This window comes from Scyliorhinus torazame, chromosome 2 (genome assembly GCF_047496885.1).
Source record: "Scyliorhinus torazame isolate Kashiwa2021f chromosome 2, sScyTor2.1, whole genome shotgun sequence".
Classification (NCBI taxonomy): Eukaryota; Metazoa; Chordata; class Chondrichthyes; order Carcharhiniformes; family Scyliorhinidae; genus Scyliorhinus; species Scyliorhinus torazame.
Window position 1 is genome coordinate 186651 of NC_092708.1, and position 20278 is coordinate 206928.

Here is a 20278-nt window from a genome sequence, read left to right on the forward strand (position 1 = left end):
AGGGTGCGTGGGGTCCGTAATTATGCTGGCTGCCTTTCTGAGGCAGCGGGAATTGTAGACAAGAGTCGATGGATGGGAGGCTGGTTTGCGTGATGGATTGGGCTACATTCATGACCTTTTGTAGTTTCCTGCGGACTTGGCGGAGCAGGATCCTGTTGCTCTTATTAGCCTTAGTTTTAATAGCTCTAATTCTGTCACCTTTGCTCACGAGTCGCCAGGTATCTTTCTGATACCGCCACGTGGTTCAAGCTCTAGTTATGATTAATAAGACAGCACACCGCTTAGTAAGAGTAAAATCAACGGTCATTTATTATATACAGCAATCAATACTTATACAATAATCCTACTTTCTAGACTACTACCTACCACTACTGGCCAATACTTAACTTTTGGGAATGGCCCACCAGGTCAGGGAAACGAATGGCTTATCGAATTGGGTCTGGCCTGCGGGATTCAAAGGCTGATACGGGTCGATGGCTAGGAGTCTCTATCGGGTAGCGATCGCTGGAGTCAAACTTACAGTCGCTGGTCGATGGTTCTTGCGAAGGTTGCGAGCAGGAGAAGAAGGGAGAGAAGGGTCGATCTGAACTTGGCCCCTTACTCTTATAGTTCCCAGGGGCTTCCCGCCTCTCGGGGCGGACCTTGACCCTGGTCCCAAATGATTGGACTTGGTCCCAATCACTGGGTTCGATATGCTCCAATAATGGGGCGATTCCTTGATCGGGGGGTGGTCGTTCACCTTTCTTTGTCTCGGCCACTGCTGGCGCCGAGAGGTCTGGATCGGCTTTCAATTGCTAATTTGTTGCAATTGTTCCCGGGGATAGCCGATTAAACTGCAGATATCTGGGTTGATGTGCTGCTAATGGTCGCAGGTATCGATCTGGGCCGACTTCCCCAGAGCTGAATACACTATTCTGTCTGCAGCTGTCCGTTTGTGCCCTGTTGGCTGCTTTTCCCATCAGCCTTTTTGGTTAGCCATTTTACATCGGGTTTTGGCCAAATTAATCGGGAATCAGCCATTTTAGGTGGCTACAATCCATACCAAGCTATGATACAACCAGAAAGAATGCTTTCAATGGTGCATCTGTAAAAGTTGGTGAGAGTCGTAGCTGACATGCCAAATTTCCTTCGTCTTCTGAGAAAGTAGAGTCGTTGGTGGGCTTTCTTAACTATAGTGTCGGCATGGGGGGACCAGGACAGGCTGTTAGTGATCTGGACACCTAAAAACTTGAAGCTCTCGACCCTTTCTACTTCGTGCCCATTGATGTACAAAGAACAAAGAAATGTACAGCACAGGAACAGGACCTTCGGCCCTCCAAGCCCGTGCCGACCATACTGCCCGACTAAACTACAATCTTCTACTATCGTATCCTTCTATTCCCATCCTATTCATATATTTGTCAAGATGCCCCTTAAATGTCCCTATCGTCCCTGCTTCCACTACCTCCTCCGGTAGTGAGTTCCAGGCACCCACTACCCTCTGCGTAAAAAACTTGCCTCGTACATCTACTCTAAACCTTGCCCCTCTCACCTTAAACCTATGCCCCCTAGTAATTGACCCCTCTACCCTGGGGAAAAGCCTCTGACTATCCACTCTGTCTATGCCCCTCATAATTTTGTATACCTCTATCAGGTCGCCCCTCAACCTCCTTCGTTCCAGTGAGAACAGACCGAGTTTATTCAATCGCTCCTCATAGCTTATGCCCTCCATACCAGGCAACATTCTGGTAAATCTCTTCTGCACCCTCTCTAAAGCCTCCACATCCTTCTGGTAGTGTGGCGACCAGAATTGAACACTATACTCCAAGTGTGGCCTAACTAAGGTTCTATACAGCTGCAACATGACTTGCCAATTCTTATACTCAATGCCCCGGCCAATGAAGGCAAGCATGCCGTATGCCTTCTTGACTACCTTCTCCACCTGTGTTGCCCCTTTCAATGACCTGTGGACCTGTACTCCTAGATCTCTTTGACTTTCAATACTCTTGAGGGTTCTACCATTCACTGTATATTCCCTACCTGCATTAGCCCTTCCAAAATGCATTATCTCACATTTGTCCGGATTAAACTCCATCTGCCATCTCTCCGCCCAAGTCTCCAGACAATCTAAATCCTGCTGTATCCTCTGACAGTCCTCATCGCTATCCGCAATTCCACCAACCTTTGTGTCGTCTGCAAACTTACTAATCAGACCAGTTACATTTTCCTCCAAATCATTTATATATACTACGTACTATATGTATATGTACTATATGTACTCTATGTACTATATGTACTCTGGGACTGTACTCTGGAACTGTACTCGTTAGAATTTAGAAGGTTGAGGGGGGATCTTATAGAAACATATAAAATTATGAAGGGAATAGATAGGATAGATGCGGGCAGGTTGTTTCCACTGACGGGTGAAAGCAGAACTAGGGGGCATAGCCTCAAAATAAGGGGAAGTAGATTTAGGACTGAGTTTAGGAGGAACTTCTTCACCCAAAGGGTTGTGAATCTATGGAATTCCTTGCCCAGTGAAGCAGTAGAGGCTCCTTCATTAAATGTTTTTAAGATAAAGATAGATAGTTTTTTGAAGAATAAAGGGGTTAAGGGTTATGGTGTTCGGGCCGGAAAGTGGAGCTGAGTCCACAAAAGATCAGCCATGATCTCATTGAATGGTGGAGCAGGCTCGAGGGGCCAGATGGCCTACTCCTGCTCCTAGTTCTTATGTTCTTATGTAGACAGGGGCATGTTCTCCACTACGCTTCCTGAAGTTGATGACAATCTCCTTCATCTTGTTGACATTGAGGGAGAGATTATTGTTGTCACACCAGTTCACCAGATTCTCTATCTCATTCCTGTACCCTGTCTCGTCATTGTTTGAAATCCGACCCACTACGGTGGTGTCATCAGAAAATTTGAAAATCGAGTTGATGGGGAATTTGGCCAGACAGTCATAGGTGTATAAGGAGTATAGTAGGGGGCTGAGGACACGGCCTTGTGTGGCACCGGTGTTGAGGATGATCGTGGAGGAGGTGTTGTTGCCTATCTTTACTGATTGTGGCCGGTGGGTTAGAAAGTTCAGGATCCAGTCGCAGAGGGAGGAGCCGAGGCCAAGGCCACGGAGTTTGGAGATGAGTTTCGTAGGAATGAAAATGAGGCTCGTCAGGGGAAGGCAGCCTTAGCCAGGTTCATTTCACCGTGGCTGGCTCTGCCTCAGGCAAAAGAGTGGTAGAGCGATAGTGATAGGGGATTTCATTGTAAGGGGAATAGACAGGCGGTTCTACGGACGCAAACAAGACTCCAGTAAGGTATGTTGCCTCCCGGGTGCAAGTGTCCTGGATGTCTCAGAGCAGCTGCAGGACATTCTAAAGGGGGAGGGTGAACAAACAGCTGTCGTGGTGCATATAGGCAACAACGATATAGGTAAAAATAGGATGAGGTCCTACATGCTGAATTTAGGGAGTTAGGAACTAAACTAAAAAGTAGGACCTCAAAGGCAGTAATCTCGGGATTGCTGCCAGTGCCAAGTGCTAGTCAGAGTAGGAATGTCAGGTTAGACAGGATGAATATGTGGATTGAGGAGGGAGGGATTCAGATTGTTGGTATATTGGAACCGGTTCTGGGGGAGGAGGGACAAGTACAAATCAGACGGTCTACATCTGGGCAGGACTGGAACCAATGTCCTAGGGGGGTGTTTGTTTGTGCTGTTGTGGAGGATTTTAGCTAATGTGGCAGTGGGATGGGAACCAATGCAGGAAGTCGGAGGGTAGAAAAGAGAGGATAGAAACAAAAGTCATGAAGGAGAAAAGTGGAAGGCAGAGAAACAGATTGAACTGCATTTATTTCAATGCAAGAGGCCTAACGGGCAAGGCAGATGAACTCAGGGCATGGATGGGTACATGGGACTGGGATATTATAGCTATTACTGAAACATGGCTGAGGGAGGGTTAGGACTGGCAGCTCAATGTTCCGGGGGTACAGATAGAACAGGAGATAGGAGAGGAGAGGTAGTTGCGTTTTTGATTAGGGACAACATCACAGCAGTACAGAGAGAGGATATATCCGAGGGTTCGCCCACTGAGTCTATATGGGTAGAATTGAAATAAAGTGTGAGATCACTTTGATAGGAATGTACGATAGGTCCCCAAATAGTCAGCGGGAAATTGAGAAGCAAATATGGAAGGAGATTACAGATAGCAGCCGGAAAAATAGGGTGGTTATAGTAGGGGATTTTAACTTTCCAAACATTAATTGGGACAGTCATTGCACTAGGGGTTTGCATGAAGAGAAATTTGTTGAGTGTATTCAGGACAAATTCCTTATTCAATATGTGGATGGCCCGAGGGGGCAAAACCTGAGCTCTTGGGGAATAAGGAAGTACAGGTGACAGAAGTGTTAGTGAAGGATCACTTTGGGACCAGTGACCATAATTCCATTAGTTTTTTTTCCACTTAAAGGGCAATTTAGTGTGGCCAATCCACCTAACCTACACATCTTTGGGTTGTGCGGGTGGAACCCACGCAGACACAGGGAGAATGTGCAAACTCCACACGGACAGTGACTCAGGGCCGGGATTCGAACTCAAGTCCTCAGTGCCGTTGTCCCAGTGCTAACCACTGCGCCACGTGCCACCCAGAATTCCGTTAGTTTTAAGATAGCTATGGAGAATGATAGTTCTGCCCCAAAAGTTAAAATTCTAAATTGAGGCAAGGCCAATTTCGAGGGTATTAGGCCGGAACTTTCAAAAGTTGATTGGGGAGCCTGTTTACAGACAAGGGGACAGCTGGTAAGTGGGAGTTTTTCAAAAAAAGTGTGAACTAGGGTTCAGGGTGAGCACATTCCTCTTAGAGTGAAGGGGAAGGCTGGTAGAAGGAGGGAACACTGGATGACTCAGGATATTGAGGCCCTGGTCAAAAGGACGAAGGAGGCATATGACATGCTGAGGCAGCTGGGATCAAGTGGATCCCTTGAAGAGTGTAGGGCTTGTCGGAGTAGAGTTAAGAGAGAAATCAGGAGGGCAAAAAGGGGACATGAGATTGTCTTGGCAGATAAGAATATAACATAAGATCATGGCTGATCTTTTGTGGACTCAGCTCCACTTTCCGTAACCCTTAATCCCTTTATTCTTCAAAAAACTATCTATCTTTATCTTGAAAACATTCAATGAAGGAGCTTCAACTGCTTCACTGGGCAGGGACTTCCATAGATTCATAACCCTTTGGGTGAAGACGTTCCTCCTAAACTCAGTCCTAAATCTTCTTCCTCTTATTTTGAGGCTATGCCCCCTAGTTCTGCTTTCACCCGCCAGTGGAAACAACCTGCCCGCATCTATCCTATCTATTCCCTTTATAATTTTATATGTTTCTTTAAGACCTACCGCATCCTTCTAAGTTCCAACGAATACAGTCCCAGTCTACTCAACCTCTCCTCGTAATCCAACCCCCTCAACTCTGGGATTAACCTAGTGAATCTCCTCTGCATGCCCTCCAGTGCCAGTATGTCCTGTCTCAAGTAAGGAGACCAAAACTGAACACAATACTCCAGGTGTGGCCTCACTAACACCGTATACAGTCGCAGCATAACCTCCCTAGTCTTAAACTCCATCCCTCTAGCAATGAAGGACAAAACTCCATTTGCCTTCTAAATCACCTGTTGCACCTGTAAACCAACCTTTTGCGACTCATGCTCTAGCACACCCAGGTCTCTCTGCACAGCAGCATGTTTTAATATTTTATCATTTAAATAATAATCCCTTTTGCTGTTATTCCTACCAAAACGGATAATCTCACATTTGTCAACATTGTATTCCATGGACTTCTGGTGGCGGCTATGAAGGAGTAAGTCGCACATTTGGTGGCTCCCGCTCGGGTCTGACTTTTGGACCTTTTCCCCGATTTTCTACCAGACTCGAATTGTAAAACTGAAGACCGAGGCAATTGTGTACTGAATTCCCACATCGGCACATGGAGAGAAGGACGAGAAATGCTCATAAAGGCAGAAACAAAAAGACAGAGAAGATTTGGGCTGAAGCTGCAGCGGGAGACAGCATGGCGGAGGACCGGACCTCTGGTTTGTCGACCCAGCGGTCAACGGAGCAGCTGATGCAAGTTGTTCAGGAAGGCTTTGCTCAGCAGAAATGGGACTGCTTGGACCCGATAAAAGAGTCAATTGAGAGGCTGGAGTTTAGATTGGACACCCAAGATTGGGCGATCCAGAAAGTAGAGAAGGCACTGGCTGAGCAGGAGGAATGTCAAACTGCGGTGGAGTTGGGGGTAGGGATGCTGAGAGCCCAACAGAAAATGCTCCTGGAGAAGGTGGAATAGGTCCCGCTGGCAGAACTTGAGAATCGTTGGGCTCCCGGAGGGGTCCGAAGGAGCGGACGCTGGGGCATACATAGCGGGTATGTTTGAGAAGCTGCTGGGGGAGGGGACATTCCCCCGACCCTTGGAGGTGGACAGGGCTCACAAAGCGCTCGCGAGGAAGCCGCGAATGGGAGATCCCCCCCCCCCGAAGGCAATGGTGGTGAGGTTCCATAGGTACTTGGATAAGGAGCGCATTCTACGGTGGGCCAAGCAGACACGGAGCTGTAAGTGGGACAACAGTATCCTGTGAGTTTACCAAGACCTGAATGTGGAGGTGGCCAGGAGAAGAGCAGGCTTCAACCAGATTAGGTCGATCCTTTTTAAGAAAAAGGTGATGTTCGGACTGTTGTATCCGGCCCGTCTCTGGGTCACGCACGAGGAACAGCACTTTTATTTCGAGTCGCCCGAGGATGCGCTGGACTTTGCGAAAAGGAAAGGACTGGTGGTGGACTGAGAACTTTTGAACTTTGCTGCAACGTTCTTGTTTTGATTTTTTTTGTTTTTCTGTTCTTCTAAAAAAAATGTTTCACGTTTTTCGTTTTGTGGAAGCTGTTTGTAATGCCTTTTGCATTGATTTGGGACCAGCGGTAGAGCTGAGTGAGTTAAGGTTTTCATTTGCACTGTTGGGGGATGGAGGTGTGTTTGTTTAGATCAACGGTATTAATCCACGGGCACGAGACGCCCTGCTTAATCGACACTGGGAGCACGGAGAGCTTCATACACCCCGACACTGGAAGGCGCTGTTCTCTCCCCGTCCACCCCTTAAACAAAAAATCTCCCTGGCCTCCGGTTCCCACTCAGTAGAGATAAAGAGGTTTTGTGTAGCAAAACTCACAGTCCAGGGAAGGGAGTTTTTGGAACTCTCCACCTATAACTACGAGATCTTGTATCGTACCGGGAAGCTAAACGAGCCCCCCGATGCCCTGTCCCGTGGCACATGTGCCAAAGCACAAGTGGACCGCCTCCAAGCCCTCCATGAGGACCTCTGCCACCCGGGGGTCACTCGCTTCTTCCACTTTATCAAGACCCGTAACCTGCCCTACTCCATCGAGGAGGCCAGGACCGCCACCAGGAATTGCCAAATCTGCGCGGAGTGCAAACCGCACTTCTACAGGCCAGAGAAAGCGCACCTGATAAAAGCTTCCCGTCCCTTTGAACGCCTCAGTATGGACTTCAAAGGCCCCCTCCCCTCCACCGACCACAACATGTACTTCCTGAACGTGATTGACGAGTACTCCCGGTTCCCATTCGCCATCCCCTGCCCCGACATGACCGCAACCACCGTCATCAAGCCCTCCATAGCATCTTTACGCTGTTCGGGTTCCCCGCTTACATACACAGTGATAGGGGGTCCTCCTTTATGAGCGACGAGCTGCATCAATTTCTGCTCAGCAAGGGCATCGCCTCAAGCAGGACGACCAGTTACAACCCCCGGTAACGGACAGGTAGAGAGGGAGAACGGAACGGTCTGGAAGACCGTCCTACTGGCCCTACGGTCCAGGAATCTCCCAGTCTCCCGCTGGCAGGAAGTCCTCCCGGATGCCCTCCACTCCAACCGGTCACTGCTTTGTACCACGACCAACCAAACACCTCACAAACGTCTCCTTGTCTTCCCCAGGAAGGCCTCCTCTGGGACCTCGCTCCCGACCTGACTGGCAGCTCCCGGACCCATCCTGCTCCGAAAACACGTGCGGGCGCACAAGTCGGACCCGTTGGTCGAGAGGATCCATCGTCTCCATGCTAACCCCCAGGTGTACCCCGACGGCCGACAAGATACGGTCTCCCTACGAGACCTGGCGCCCACCGGATCCCCACGCACACCCCAGCCACTAGTCCCACCCTCCCTCCCACCGGTGCACCTTACAGCCGTCCCCTTCCCAGGAGGATCGGTTCTTCCGCCGGCCCCGTCTAGGCCCCCCCCCCGCCCACCGACGCACCCCGCAGACGCTCCCTTCCCAGGTCAATCGGCTTCCCCACCAGCGACGTCTAGGGGTGTTGAAGCTGCCACAGAGATAGAGGCCACGCTCCCAGAGTCACAGACGCCCGAGCCTCCACCGGCGTCACCACCAAAGGTTCGACGATCACAGAGGACGACCAGGCCCCCCGATTGACTGATTGCTTCATTTTAATGTGTATATAGTTAATTGCAAGGCGGGGTATAAGAGCCCGTGCCACCCCAGCAGCCTTCTTTCTGTACCTGAGCTGCTGGGGGAATCATCTAGCTTATTAAAGCCTTCAGTTGGACTACAACCTCGCTTTAGTAGTCATTGATCGTGCATCAATGGGAACCTGATTGGAGATTGAGCAGGGGTGAATGAGGCATTTAGGGATTTCTACAGTAGGTTGTAGAGGTCGGAACCCCCACGGGGCTGGAGGGGATGAGGCACTTCTTGGAGGGGCTGAATTTCCCAAAGGTGGACGGGGAGCTGGTAGAAGGGCTGGGGTCCCCGATCGGGTTGGAAGAGATAGCAAAGGGTCTGAAGGCCATGCAGTCGGGTAAAGCCCCGGGGCCGGACGGGTACCCAGTGGAGTTTTATAAATAGTTCTCTGGGATATTGGGGCCGGTGTTGATGAGGATGTTCAATGAGGCAAGGGAAAGAGGGGTGCTTCCCCCGACGATGTCATAGGCCACGATTGTCATAATATTCATGCATGTATATAATGAGATGCAGACAGGCAGTGATTGACACACAAGATGACCGGTAAGCACACAGCACAGTGCAGCCAATCACCAGACAGGACACTACCACTATAAAGCCAGAGGGCACTAGGTTTCCCGCTCTCTCGAGACCCAGCCACTTAGACAGTCAGAGTCCACGAGCCAGCACAGTGCAAACACCATGCGGTAGCTAGTAAGTCTGGTCAGGCTAGTACAAGGACTCCAGTCAGTTCAGTATAGTGTCGACCCACAGTTAAATATGTATGTTAGTTCTATTGTTCAATAAAATCGTGTTGGATCTTCTACAGTGTTAGAGGTCTGTTTCTCGCATCGCTGCATCAAGTGCAGTCCACACCGAACCGACCTGCCTAACACATCATGGTACCACGGAGTGATACTGAAAATTGACGGACCTACCTCGAGTGAATCAGCATTGACCAGCATGCAGCCATCCGGGGACATGGAAAACACCAGCCTCCTCCGCAGCTCCGGCAACCTCGGCGCAAATTGGAAGCTCTTCAAGCAAAAGTTCCTCTGGTACATCGAGGCCTCCGACCTCGAAGCAGCATCGGATGCCAGGAAGATCGCGCTATTTCTCTCCACCGCGGGGGACCACACCATCCACATCTACAACTCCCTCACGTTCGCTGACGGCGAAGACAAAACAAAATTCAAAACAGTCCTGCTGAAGTTTGACAGCCACTGCGACATTGAGGTGAATGAGAGCTTTGAACGGTATGTTTTCCAGCAGAGGCTTCAGGGTAAGGATGAACCTTTTCAGTCCTTCGTCACCCATCTCCGCATCCTAGCGCAGTCATGTAACTATGACTCGACGGCTGATTCCATGATCCGGGATCAGATCGTTTTTGGGGTCCACTCCGACTCCCTTCGGCAGCAGCTCCTGAAAGTCAAACAGTTGACCCTCCCTGTCGCTATCGAGACGTGCGTTGTCCATGAGCATGCTAAGAATCGTTACTCCCACATCAAGGCGGCAGAAACTGCGAAGCTGGCGTCCCACGAGGCGGAACGGGTGCAGGCCATTGCACAAATGCAGGGCCTGAGCATTGAGGAGAGTGGCCGTTTCGCACGCTTTTCCCGGGTCCCTGCGCATGCGCGCCACGACCGAGTGCACGATGAGCCCGACAACGCAGGTGCGTACGTCGACCGACCGCACTGCGCATGCGCGATGGTGCACGGAACACGCTGACATCGGTGTCATGACGTGTCCGAATTGTGGCTCCGCCCACTTAAAGCGGCAATGTCCAGCAAAAGGATGCCGGTGTCTACAGTGTGGCAAGCTTGGCCACTCTGCAGCCCTTTGCAGATCTGCTCCACCGCTCAGCAGCCAGCGATCCCAGCTGCGGCGCAGAAGTGTCTGCTTAATACAACAAGGCATGCCAGATTACGATCCCGACAGCCCAACGGACCCTGATGCTGAGTGCCTCAAGGCCCCATACCGGGTGGGCATCATAACTACACATGCGCTGCCTTCCACCAGAACGGCGAAACACCTCTCGATCCTCAGTGTGGATCCCGACGACGAGTGGTCTGCTGTCCTCACAGTGAACAAGGCTCGCATCCGGTTCAAACTGGACACCGGCGCATCGGCGAACCTCATCTCAAAATCCGACCTCGACACCATCCGCGCCAAACCAAGCATTCTTCCACCTGCCTGCCATCTCCTTGACTACAATGGCAACGCCATAGCTGCCAGTGGCTCATGTCAACTGGGGGTATCCAATAAGGCGATCAAGGCGACGCTGCGGTTTGAAATCGTCGGGCCGGACAGAGCATCTCTGCTCGGTGCTCGTGCCTGCAAGTTCCTGAACCTGGTTCAACGCATCCACACCATGTCATCATCACCGGCGACGACCTCGTCCGATGGAAACTTGCAAGCCAACATAGATGACATCATCACGCAGTACCACAGCGTGTTCGACGGAATGGGCACGCTCCCATACCGATATAAAATCCTGCTCAAGCCAAACGCCACCCTTGTAATTCATGCACCTCGCCGGGTGCAGGCGCCCCTCAAGGATCGTCTGAAGAAGCAATTACAGGACATCCAAGACCATGGCATCATATCAAAGGTTATAGAGCCCACAGACTGGGTCAGCTCCATGGTCTGCGTCAAGAAGCCGTCAGGGGAGCTTCGCATTTGCATTGACCCTAAGGATCTAAACCGCATCATCATGCGGGAGCATTACCCGATACCAAAACGTGAAGAGTTGACCAGTGAGATGGCTCATGCCAAATTCTTTACTTAGCTCGACACCTCCAAGGGTTTTTGGCAAATACAGCTGGACGCGTCCAGTCGCAAGCTGTGCACGTTCAACACCCCGTTCGGTCGTTACTGCAACAACCGGATGCCTTTTGGCATCATATCTGCCTCAGAAGTATTTCATCGCATCATGGAACAGATGCTGGAGGGCATCGAAGGGGTGCGAGTATACGTTGACGATGTCATTATCTGGTCCACAACGCCCCAGGAACACACCGCTCGCCTCAAGAAGGTATTCCAAAGAATCCATGAACATGGTCTTCAGCTCAACAGGGCCAAGTGCTCATTTTGTCAATCGCAGATCAAATTCCTAGGTGACCACATCTCGCAGCAGGGCGTACGGCCAGACGCCGACAAGGTCTCGGCGATCAATGCCATGAAGACCCCGGAGGACAAAAAGGCGGTCCTCCGCTTTCTCGGAATGGTCAACTTCCTCGGGAAATTCATTCCCAATATGGCATCCCCCACCACGGCCCTCCGCCATCTCGTCAAAAAGTCGACGGAATTCCAGTGGCTGCCCACGCATGAAGAGGAACGGCGCGAGCAGAAAGCAAAACTCACGACAGCCCCGGTCCTAGCGTTCTTCGACCCAACCAAGGAAACCAAGATATCAACTGATGCAAGCCAGGACGGCATTGGGGCGGTGCTCCTCCAGCGGGATGACTCCGCGTCCTGGGCTCCAGTGGCGTATGCCTCCAGGGCCATGATGCCCACTGAGCAACGGTATGCTCAGATTGAGAAGGAGTGTCTGGGCCTCCTAACAGGGATAGTCAAGTTCAACGGCTATGTTTATGGCCTGCCGAAATTCATGGTAGAGACGGACCACAGGCCTCTAGTCCACATAATCAAGAAAGATTTAAACGACATGGCACCTCGGTTACAGCGTATTCTTCTAAAGCTACGTCGCTACGACTTCGAACTGGTCTACGCGCCAGGTAAAGAGCTGATCCTTGCAGATGCCCTGTCCAGGTCCATTACCACACCGCATGAACAAAGTGACTTCATCTGCCACATAGAAGCCCAAGTGCAGTTGTGTGCCTCGAACCTCAGGGGCCTGTGCCTCAGGGGCTGTTTAGCACAGGGCTAAATCGCTGGCTTTGAAAGCAGACCAAGGCAGGCCAGCAACACGGTTCGATTCCCGTAACAGCCTCCCCGAACAGGCGCCGGAATGTGGCGACTAGGGGCTTTTCACAGTAACTTCATTTGAAGCCTACTTGTGACAATAAGCGATTTTCATTTCATTTCAACCTTCCGGCCTCTGACGACCGGGTGGTCCAAATTCGTGAGGAGACAGCCAAGGATCCTCTGCTGCAGCGCGTGATGCAGCACCTCAGCAATGGCTGGCAGAAGGGACAATGTCCCCAGTTCTATAACGTAAAAGACGATCTGACGGTGGTGGAGGGAATCCTTCTGAAACTCGACAGAATCGTAATTCCTCAGAGTATGCGTGCTATGGTGCTGGGCCAACTCCATGAGCGTCACCTTGGGGTGGAGAAATGCCGACGCAGAGCTCGGGAGGCGGTCTACTGGCCGGGTATCAGCCGGACATTGCCGACACAGTCCTCAACTGCCCTACCTGTCAGAAGTTTCAGCCAGCTCAACCCAAAGAAACGTTGCAGCAGCACGAGATTGTGACCACTCTGTGGTCCAAAGTCGGTGCAGACCTTTTCCACGCCAAGGGGCATGACTACGTACTCCTGGTCGACTACTTCTCCAGCTACCCAGAAGTAGTGAAACTGTCCGACCTCACGTCGAAGGCGGTAATCAAAGCCTGCAAAGAAACGTTCGCCAGGCATGGGATACTGTTCACGGTAATGAGCGACAATGGTCCTTGCTTTTCCAGCCAGGAATGGTCTGACTTTGCACAGTCCTACAACTTCCGTCACGTTACCTCCAGTCCCCACTACCCGCAGTCAAACGGGAAGGCGCATAAAGTGGTCCACATTGTAAAGCGGCTGCTGTGCAAAGCTGCAGATTCTGGCTCCGATTTTAACCTGCCGTGCTGGCATGCAGGGCGACCCCACTGTCCACTGGATTGTCTCCAGCCCAGATGCTCATGAATCGCACTCTGAGGACCACAGTTCCAGGCATCCACATTCCCGCCTTGACCACCTCACAGTCCTACAGAAAATGCAGCAGTCACGGACCCAACAGAAAGCCATGTACGATGCCCATGCCACGGAACTGTCCGAGCTGGCCCCAACTGATCATGTTCGCATACAGTTGCCTGAGGGCGGCTGGTCAGCCACAGCTTTTGTGCTCAAACAAGTGGCCCCAAGATCATTCCTTATCCGCATGGCTGACAGCTCCCTGCTACGGCGCAACAGACGGGCACTGCGAAGAGTTCCACACCCGCTACCTGACCAGCGTGCCCCGCCGCCTACGATGCCTCCTCCGGACGTACCCTACCACGAGGCCACCGATCTACCAGCAATCCTGCCGGTCCACACGCCCACCGCGATGCCAGCCATCCCGCCTCTCCAAGCACAGGCGGCTCCTAATCCGCCTCTGCGGCGATCAACATGAATTTGTCGCCCACCACAAACACTAAATCTATAGACTGAGCTTTTGTACATTTTTGTGACTTCACCAATTGCACCTCTGTAAATATCATTTCGTTTTCCATGTATCTGCACTATCGCAATGTTCCTAAGTATATACGTTCGTTTAGACAGCTTTCTGTATATAGTCAGGCACATATATATATATATTTATAAGCATCCACACCTTAGTATTTTTTTAAAAGTGGGGGGTGGGGGGGAGATGTCATAATATCCACGCATGTGGTAGCTAGTAAAGTCTGGTCAGGCTAGTACAAGGTCTCCAGTCAGTTCAGTATAGTGTCGACCCACAGTTAAATATGTATGTTAGTTCTATTGTTCAATAAAACCGTGTTGGATCTTCTACAGTGTTAGAGGTCTGTTTCTCGTATCGCTGCATCAAGTGCAGTCCACACCGAAGCGACCTGTCTAACACATCAACGATTTCGCTGATTCTGAAGTGGGACAAGAACCCGGAGCTGTGTGGGTCCTACAGGCCGAATTTGCTAATGCTCTACGGGAGGGTTTAAACTAGTTCAGCAGGGGCTTGGGAACCGGAATTGTAGCTCCAGTATACAGGAGGTTGAGAGTAGTGAGGTCATGAGTAAGGTTTCAAAGTTGCAGGAATGTACCGGCAGGCCGGAAGGTGGTTTAAAGTGTGTCTTCTTCAATGCCAGGAGCATCCGGAATAAGGTGGGTGAACTTGCAGCATGGGTTGGTACCTGGGACTTCAATGTTGTGGCCATTTCGGAGACATGGATAGAGCAGGGACAGGAATGGTTGTTGCAGGTGCTGGGGTTTAGATATTTCAGTAAGCTCAGGGAAGGTGGTAAAAGAGGAGGAGGGGTGGCATTGTTAGTCAAGGACAGTATTACGGTGGCAGAAAGGACGTTTGATGAGGCCGAGCGCAGAGTCTCGCTCTACGCATGCGACCTGCTTCTCTATGTATTGGACCCAATAGAGGGGATGGAAGAAATCATGAGGATTCTAGGGCAATTTGGCAGGTTTTCAGGGTATAAGCTAAATATGGGGAAAAGTGAGATGTTTGCGGTCTAGGTGAGGGGACAGGAGAGGCGATTGGGGGAGCTGCCATTTAGATTAGTAGGGGAAGCTTTAGGTACCTAGGAATTCAAGTGGCGCGGGAATGGGATCGGCTGCATAAATTAAATCTGGCCGGACTAGTAGACTAACTGAAGGACGATTATCACTGGCTGGGAGGGTGTAGACGGTGAAGATCACGGTTGTCCCGAGATTCCTGTTTGTATTTCAGTGTCTCCCCATCTTTATTCCGCGGTCCTTTTCTAAACGGGTCAACAAAGTGATCACTGACTTCGTTTGGGCGGGCAAGACCATGCTTGAGCGGAGTCGGGGAGAGGGCGGCTGGCGCTGCCATATTTTAGTAACTATTTCTGGGCGGTGAATATAGCCATGATCAGGAAGTGGGTGGTGGGGGAGGGGTCGGCATGGGACCGAGGAGCTGAAGCGCAAGTGGGAGGAGCTGGGAGGAGAGATAGAGGATGATCTATGGGCGGATGCGTTGAGTAGAGTCAGCGCGTCCACAGCATGTGCCAGGCTCAGCATGATACAATTTAAGGTCATTCATCGGGCTCACATGGCAGTGGTCCGGATGAGCAGATTCTTTGGGGTGGAAGACAGGTGTGCAAAATGTGCGGGAGGACCACCGAACCATGTCCACATGTTCTGGACATGCCCGAAGCTTAGGGGATTTTGGCAGGGGTTTGCAGATGTCATGTCCATCGTGTTATAAACAAGGGTGGCACCGAGTCCAGAGGTAGCGATTTTCAGGGTGTCGGAAGATCCGAGAATCCAGGTGGAGAAAGAGGGAGACATTCTAGCCTTTGTTTCCCTGGTAGCCCGGAGACGGATACTATTAGCTCCAGGCTGTAAAAAGACAGAGGGTGGTGGTTGATGCAAAATGTTCAGCCTGGAGTTCAGTTACTAGTGGTGTACCACAAGGATCTGTTTTGGGGCCACTGCTGTTTGTTATTTTTATAAATGACCTGGAGGAGGGCGTAGAAGGATGGGTGAGTAAATTTGCGGATGATACTAAAGTCGGTGGAGTTGTGGACAGTGCGAAGGATGGTACAAGTTACAGAGGGACATAGATAAGCTGCAGGGCTGGGCTGAGAAGTGGCAAATGGAGTTTAAAAGTAAGGGCATTTAAATGGTCATTGGATAAACATATGGATGATAATGGAATAGTGTAGATGGGCTTGAGATTGGTTTCACAGGTCGGCGCAACATCGAAGGCCGAAGGGCCTGTACTGCGCTGTAATGTTCTAATGTCTAATGTCTAGCTTGGAGGGACTCAAAGCCCCCGAAGTCGGAGACCTGGCTCTCGGACATGGCTAGCTTTCTCTGTTTGGAGAAAATCAAGTTCGCCTTGAGAGGGTCACTGTTAGGGTTCGCCCGGAGGTGGCGTTGACTTCTTCGCGGAAAATTAATCGTCAGCAGAAGGGAGGGGGGCGGGGGTTAGTTTAGCTTAGAGTAGGGGGTTAATAAAGGTGGGACCTGTCAGGGAGGGAGATGACTTTCGCACTATGTTTATAGTTTCATGTACAACGTTTATTTTGTTGTTGTTACAATACCAAAAATACCTCAATTAAAATGTTTATTAAAAAAAACACATTGTATTCCATCTGCCAGGCTCTAGCCCATTCACTTAAACTATCCAAATCCCATTGTAGACTTCCAGTATCCTCTGCACTTTTTGCTTTACCACTCATATTTGTGTCGTCTGCAAACTTGGACACGTTGCACTTGGTCTTCAACTCCAAATCATCTATGTATGTAAATTGTGAACAGTTTGTGGGCCCAACACTGATTCCTGAGGGACACCACTAGCTACTGATTGCCAACCAGAGAAACACCCATTAATCCCCACTCTTTGCTTTCCATTAATTAACCAATTCTCTATCCGTGCTACTACTTTACCCTTAACGCCATGCATTTTTATCTTATGCAGTAACCTTTTGCGTAGCACCTTGTCAAAAGCTTTCTGGAAATCCAGATATACCACATCCATTGGCTCCCCGTTATCTACCGCTCTGGTAATGTCCTCAAAAATTTCCACTAAATTAGTTAGGCACGACCTGCCCTTTATGAACCCATGCTGCGTCTGTCCAATGGGACAATTTCCATCCAGATGCCTCGCTATTTCTTCCTTGATGATAGATTCCAACATCTTCCCTACTACCGAAGTAAGCTCACTGGCCTATAATTACCTGCTTTCTGCCTACCTCCTTTTTAAAACAGAGGTGTGACGTTTGATATTTCCCATCCGCCGGGAACACCCCAGAGTCTAGTGAATTTCGGTAAATTATCACTAGTGCATTTGCAATTTCCCTAGCCATCTCTTTTAGCACGCTGGGATGCCCTACCTGCTACAGTAGTGAACTCGCCAACATTGAGGGCATTTAAAAGTTTATTGGATAAACATATGGATGATAATGGCATAGTGTAGGTTAGATGGCTTTTGTTTCGGTGCAACATCGTGGGCCGAAGGGCCTCTACTGCGCTGTATTGTTCTATGTTCTATTCCATCAGGGCCAGGAGACTTGTCTACCTTTAGCCCTATTAGCTTGCCCATCACTACCTCCTTGGTGATAACAATCCTCTCAAGGTCCTCACCTGTCATAGCCTCATTTCCATCAGTCACTGGCATGTTATTTGTGTCTTCCACTGTGAAGACCGACTCAAAAAACCTGTTCAGTTCCTCAGCCATTTCCTCATCTCCCATTATTAAATCTCCCTTCTCATCCTCGAAAGGACTGGAAGTCTACAATGGGATTCGGATAGTTTAAGTGAATGGGCTAGAGCCTGGCAGATGGAATACAAATATTTACCTTAACCACTCTTTTTTGTTTTATATATTTGTAGAAACTTCCATCTATTTTTATATTCTGAGCAAGTTTACTCTCATAATCTATCTTACTCTTCTTTATAGCTTTCTGTTGAAAACTAAAGATTTCCCAATCCTCTAGTCTTCCACTAATCTTTGCCACTTTGTATGCTTTTTCCTTCAATTTGATAAGGCAAAGGAAAATCAAAAGAGCATTTTATAGATACATAAAGGGTAAAAGAGTGACCAGGGAGAGGGTAGGGCCTCTTGAGATAAACAAGGTCATCTATACTCATTTCCTTTTTAAAGGCTTGTCCCTTTAGTCTGAGATTGCATCCTCTGCTTCTAGTTTTTCCTACAGAACAAAGAGATGTAGGAGTACATGTTCATAGCTCCTTGATGGTGGGGTCACAGGTGGACAGGGTGGTGAAGAAGGCATTCAGCATGCTAGGTTTTATTGGTCAGAATATTGAATACAGGAGTTGGGACGTCTGGTTGAAGTTGTACAAGACATTGGTACGGCCACACATGGAATACTGTGTTCAGCTCTGGTCACCCTATTATAGGAAGAATATTGTTAAACTGGAAAGAGCGCAGAAGAGATTTACGAGGATGCTACCAGGACTTTATGGTCTGAGTCACAAGGAGAGGCTGGATAGGCTGGGACTTTTTCCCTGGAGCGCAGGAGGCTCAGGGATGATCTTATAGCAGTCTATAAAATAATGAGGGGCATAGATAAGTTAGATAGTCGACATCTTTCCCCAAAGATAGAGGATTCTAGAACTAGAGGGCATTGGTTTAAGGTGAGAGGGGAGAGATATAAAAGAGACCAGAGGGGAAATATTTTCACAGAGGGTGGTGAGTGTCTGGAACGGGCTGCCAGAGGCAGTGGTAGAGGCGGGTACAATTTTTTCCTTTAAAATGCAGTGAGACAGTTACATGGGAAGGTGGGTATAGAGGGATAGAACAAAAAAAAATTACAGCACAGGAACCAGCCCTTCGGCCCTCCAAGCCTGCGCCGATCCAGATCCTCTATCTAAAACTGTCGCCTATTTTCTAAGGATCTGTATCCCTCTGCTCCCTGCCCATTTATGTATCTGTCTATCGTGCCCACCTCTACCACCTCCGCCGGCAATGCGTTCCAGGCACCCACCACCCTCTGCGTAAAGAACTTTCCACGTATATCTCCCTGAAACTTTTCCCCTCTCACCTTGAACTCGTGACCCCTAGTAGTTGAGCCCCCCACTCTGGGAGAAAGCTTCTTGCTATCCACCCTGTCTATACCTCTCATGATTTTGTAGACCTCAATGAGGTCCCCCCTCAACCTCCGACTTTCTAATGAAAATAATCCTAATTTACCCAATCTCTCTTCATAGCTAGCGCCCTCCATACCAGGCAACATCCTGGTGAACCTCCTCTGCACCTTCTCCAAAGCATCCACATCCTTTTGGTAATGTGGTGCCCAGAACTGTATGCAGTATTCCAAATGTGGGCATGTGGGACTAGTTTAGTGATAGAAACTGTGTGGCATGGACAAGCTGGGCCGAAGGGCCTGTCTCCATGCTGTAAACATCTATGACTCCATGACCTCTGCCTTACCATCCTCCCCCTTCAGGATGCCCTTCAGCTGTAGTGTGACATCCTGGACCCTGGCACCAGGGAGGCAACACACCATTCTGGAGTCATGCTGCCAGCCACAGTGGCGCCTATCTGTTCCCCTGACTATAGAATCCCCTATTACTATTGCTCTTCCTCTCTTTGCCCCCTCCTGTGCAGCCAGGTTGCTTGTGGTGCCAGAAGTTTGGCTCTGTGTGCCGTCCCTGGATGAACTGATGCCCTCATCAGCGTCTTATATGGAATACCGATTTGCGAGTGGGACCCCAGGGGACTCCCGAACTTGTGGGAAATATTGTAAGAATGCACAATCGACAATGATATGGTCAGTCGAAGATAGACAATACTGATTTGTTAAATATCAGCCCTGTTTGACAAATTTAACACATTTTTAAATGAAGCACACTCACTGCCTACAAGAGAACTCTGTGCTCAGCCAAGGAAACTCACAGGCCAACTGAATTCTACACCGCACACCTAAATTCTGGACATTCGTTCCCAAATCCCTCCATTTAATATCCTGGCTAAGTCATACTTGTCTTTGAAGATTTGCTGCGCAATCTTCGGTTGCTTCTTTTTGCCCGAATCTTGCAGAATGAAAAGCTTCTTTAATTGTTTCAAGGATGCTTGGCAGGAGCCAGCCAACTCCTGGGGCCTGTTCAACATGCTCTTCAGGTGAGGGTCTATGGGAGGCAGAGGCTTATCTGGTTGAAAAGCTTTGTAATGAAGACACTGCAAGAAATCACAAGAACTTTATATTCCATCAGTTATCGAAAAACAAGTTTGAAGCTTTTTTTAGTCTTTGATAAAAGAACAAAGAACAATAAGCACAGGAACAGGCCCTTCGGCCCTCCAAGCCTGTACCGGTCATGATGCTCAAACTAAAAAAAAAACTGCTGCCCTTACTCAGTCCATATCCCTCTATTTCCTCCCTATTCATGTACCCACCCAGATGCCTCTTAAATGTTAAAAAGT

The 20278-nt window shown here is 49.6% G+C and overlaps 1 protein-coding gene across 1 annotated transcript in view; it reads right to left on the reverse strand.

The window, feature by feature from the left end:
- Nucleotides 1–20278, reverse strand: part of xrcc5 (X-ray repair complementing defective repair in Chinese hamster cells 5) — a 361785-nt gene that overhangs the window by 127895 nt on the left and 213612 nt on the right. Inside the window, exon 10 of the mRNA XM_072468320.1 lies at nt 19839–20035. Coding sequence (XP_072324421.1) covers nt 19839–20035 — 197 coding nt within the window. The remainder of the gene's footprint in view (nt 1–19838; nt 20036–20278) is intronic.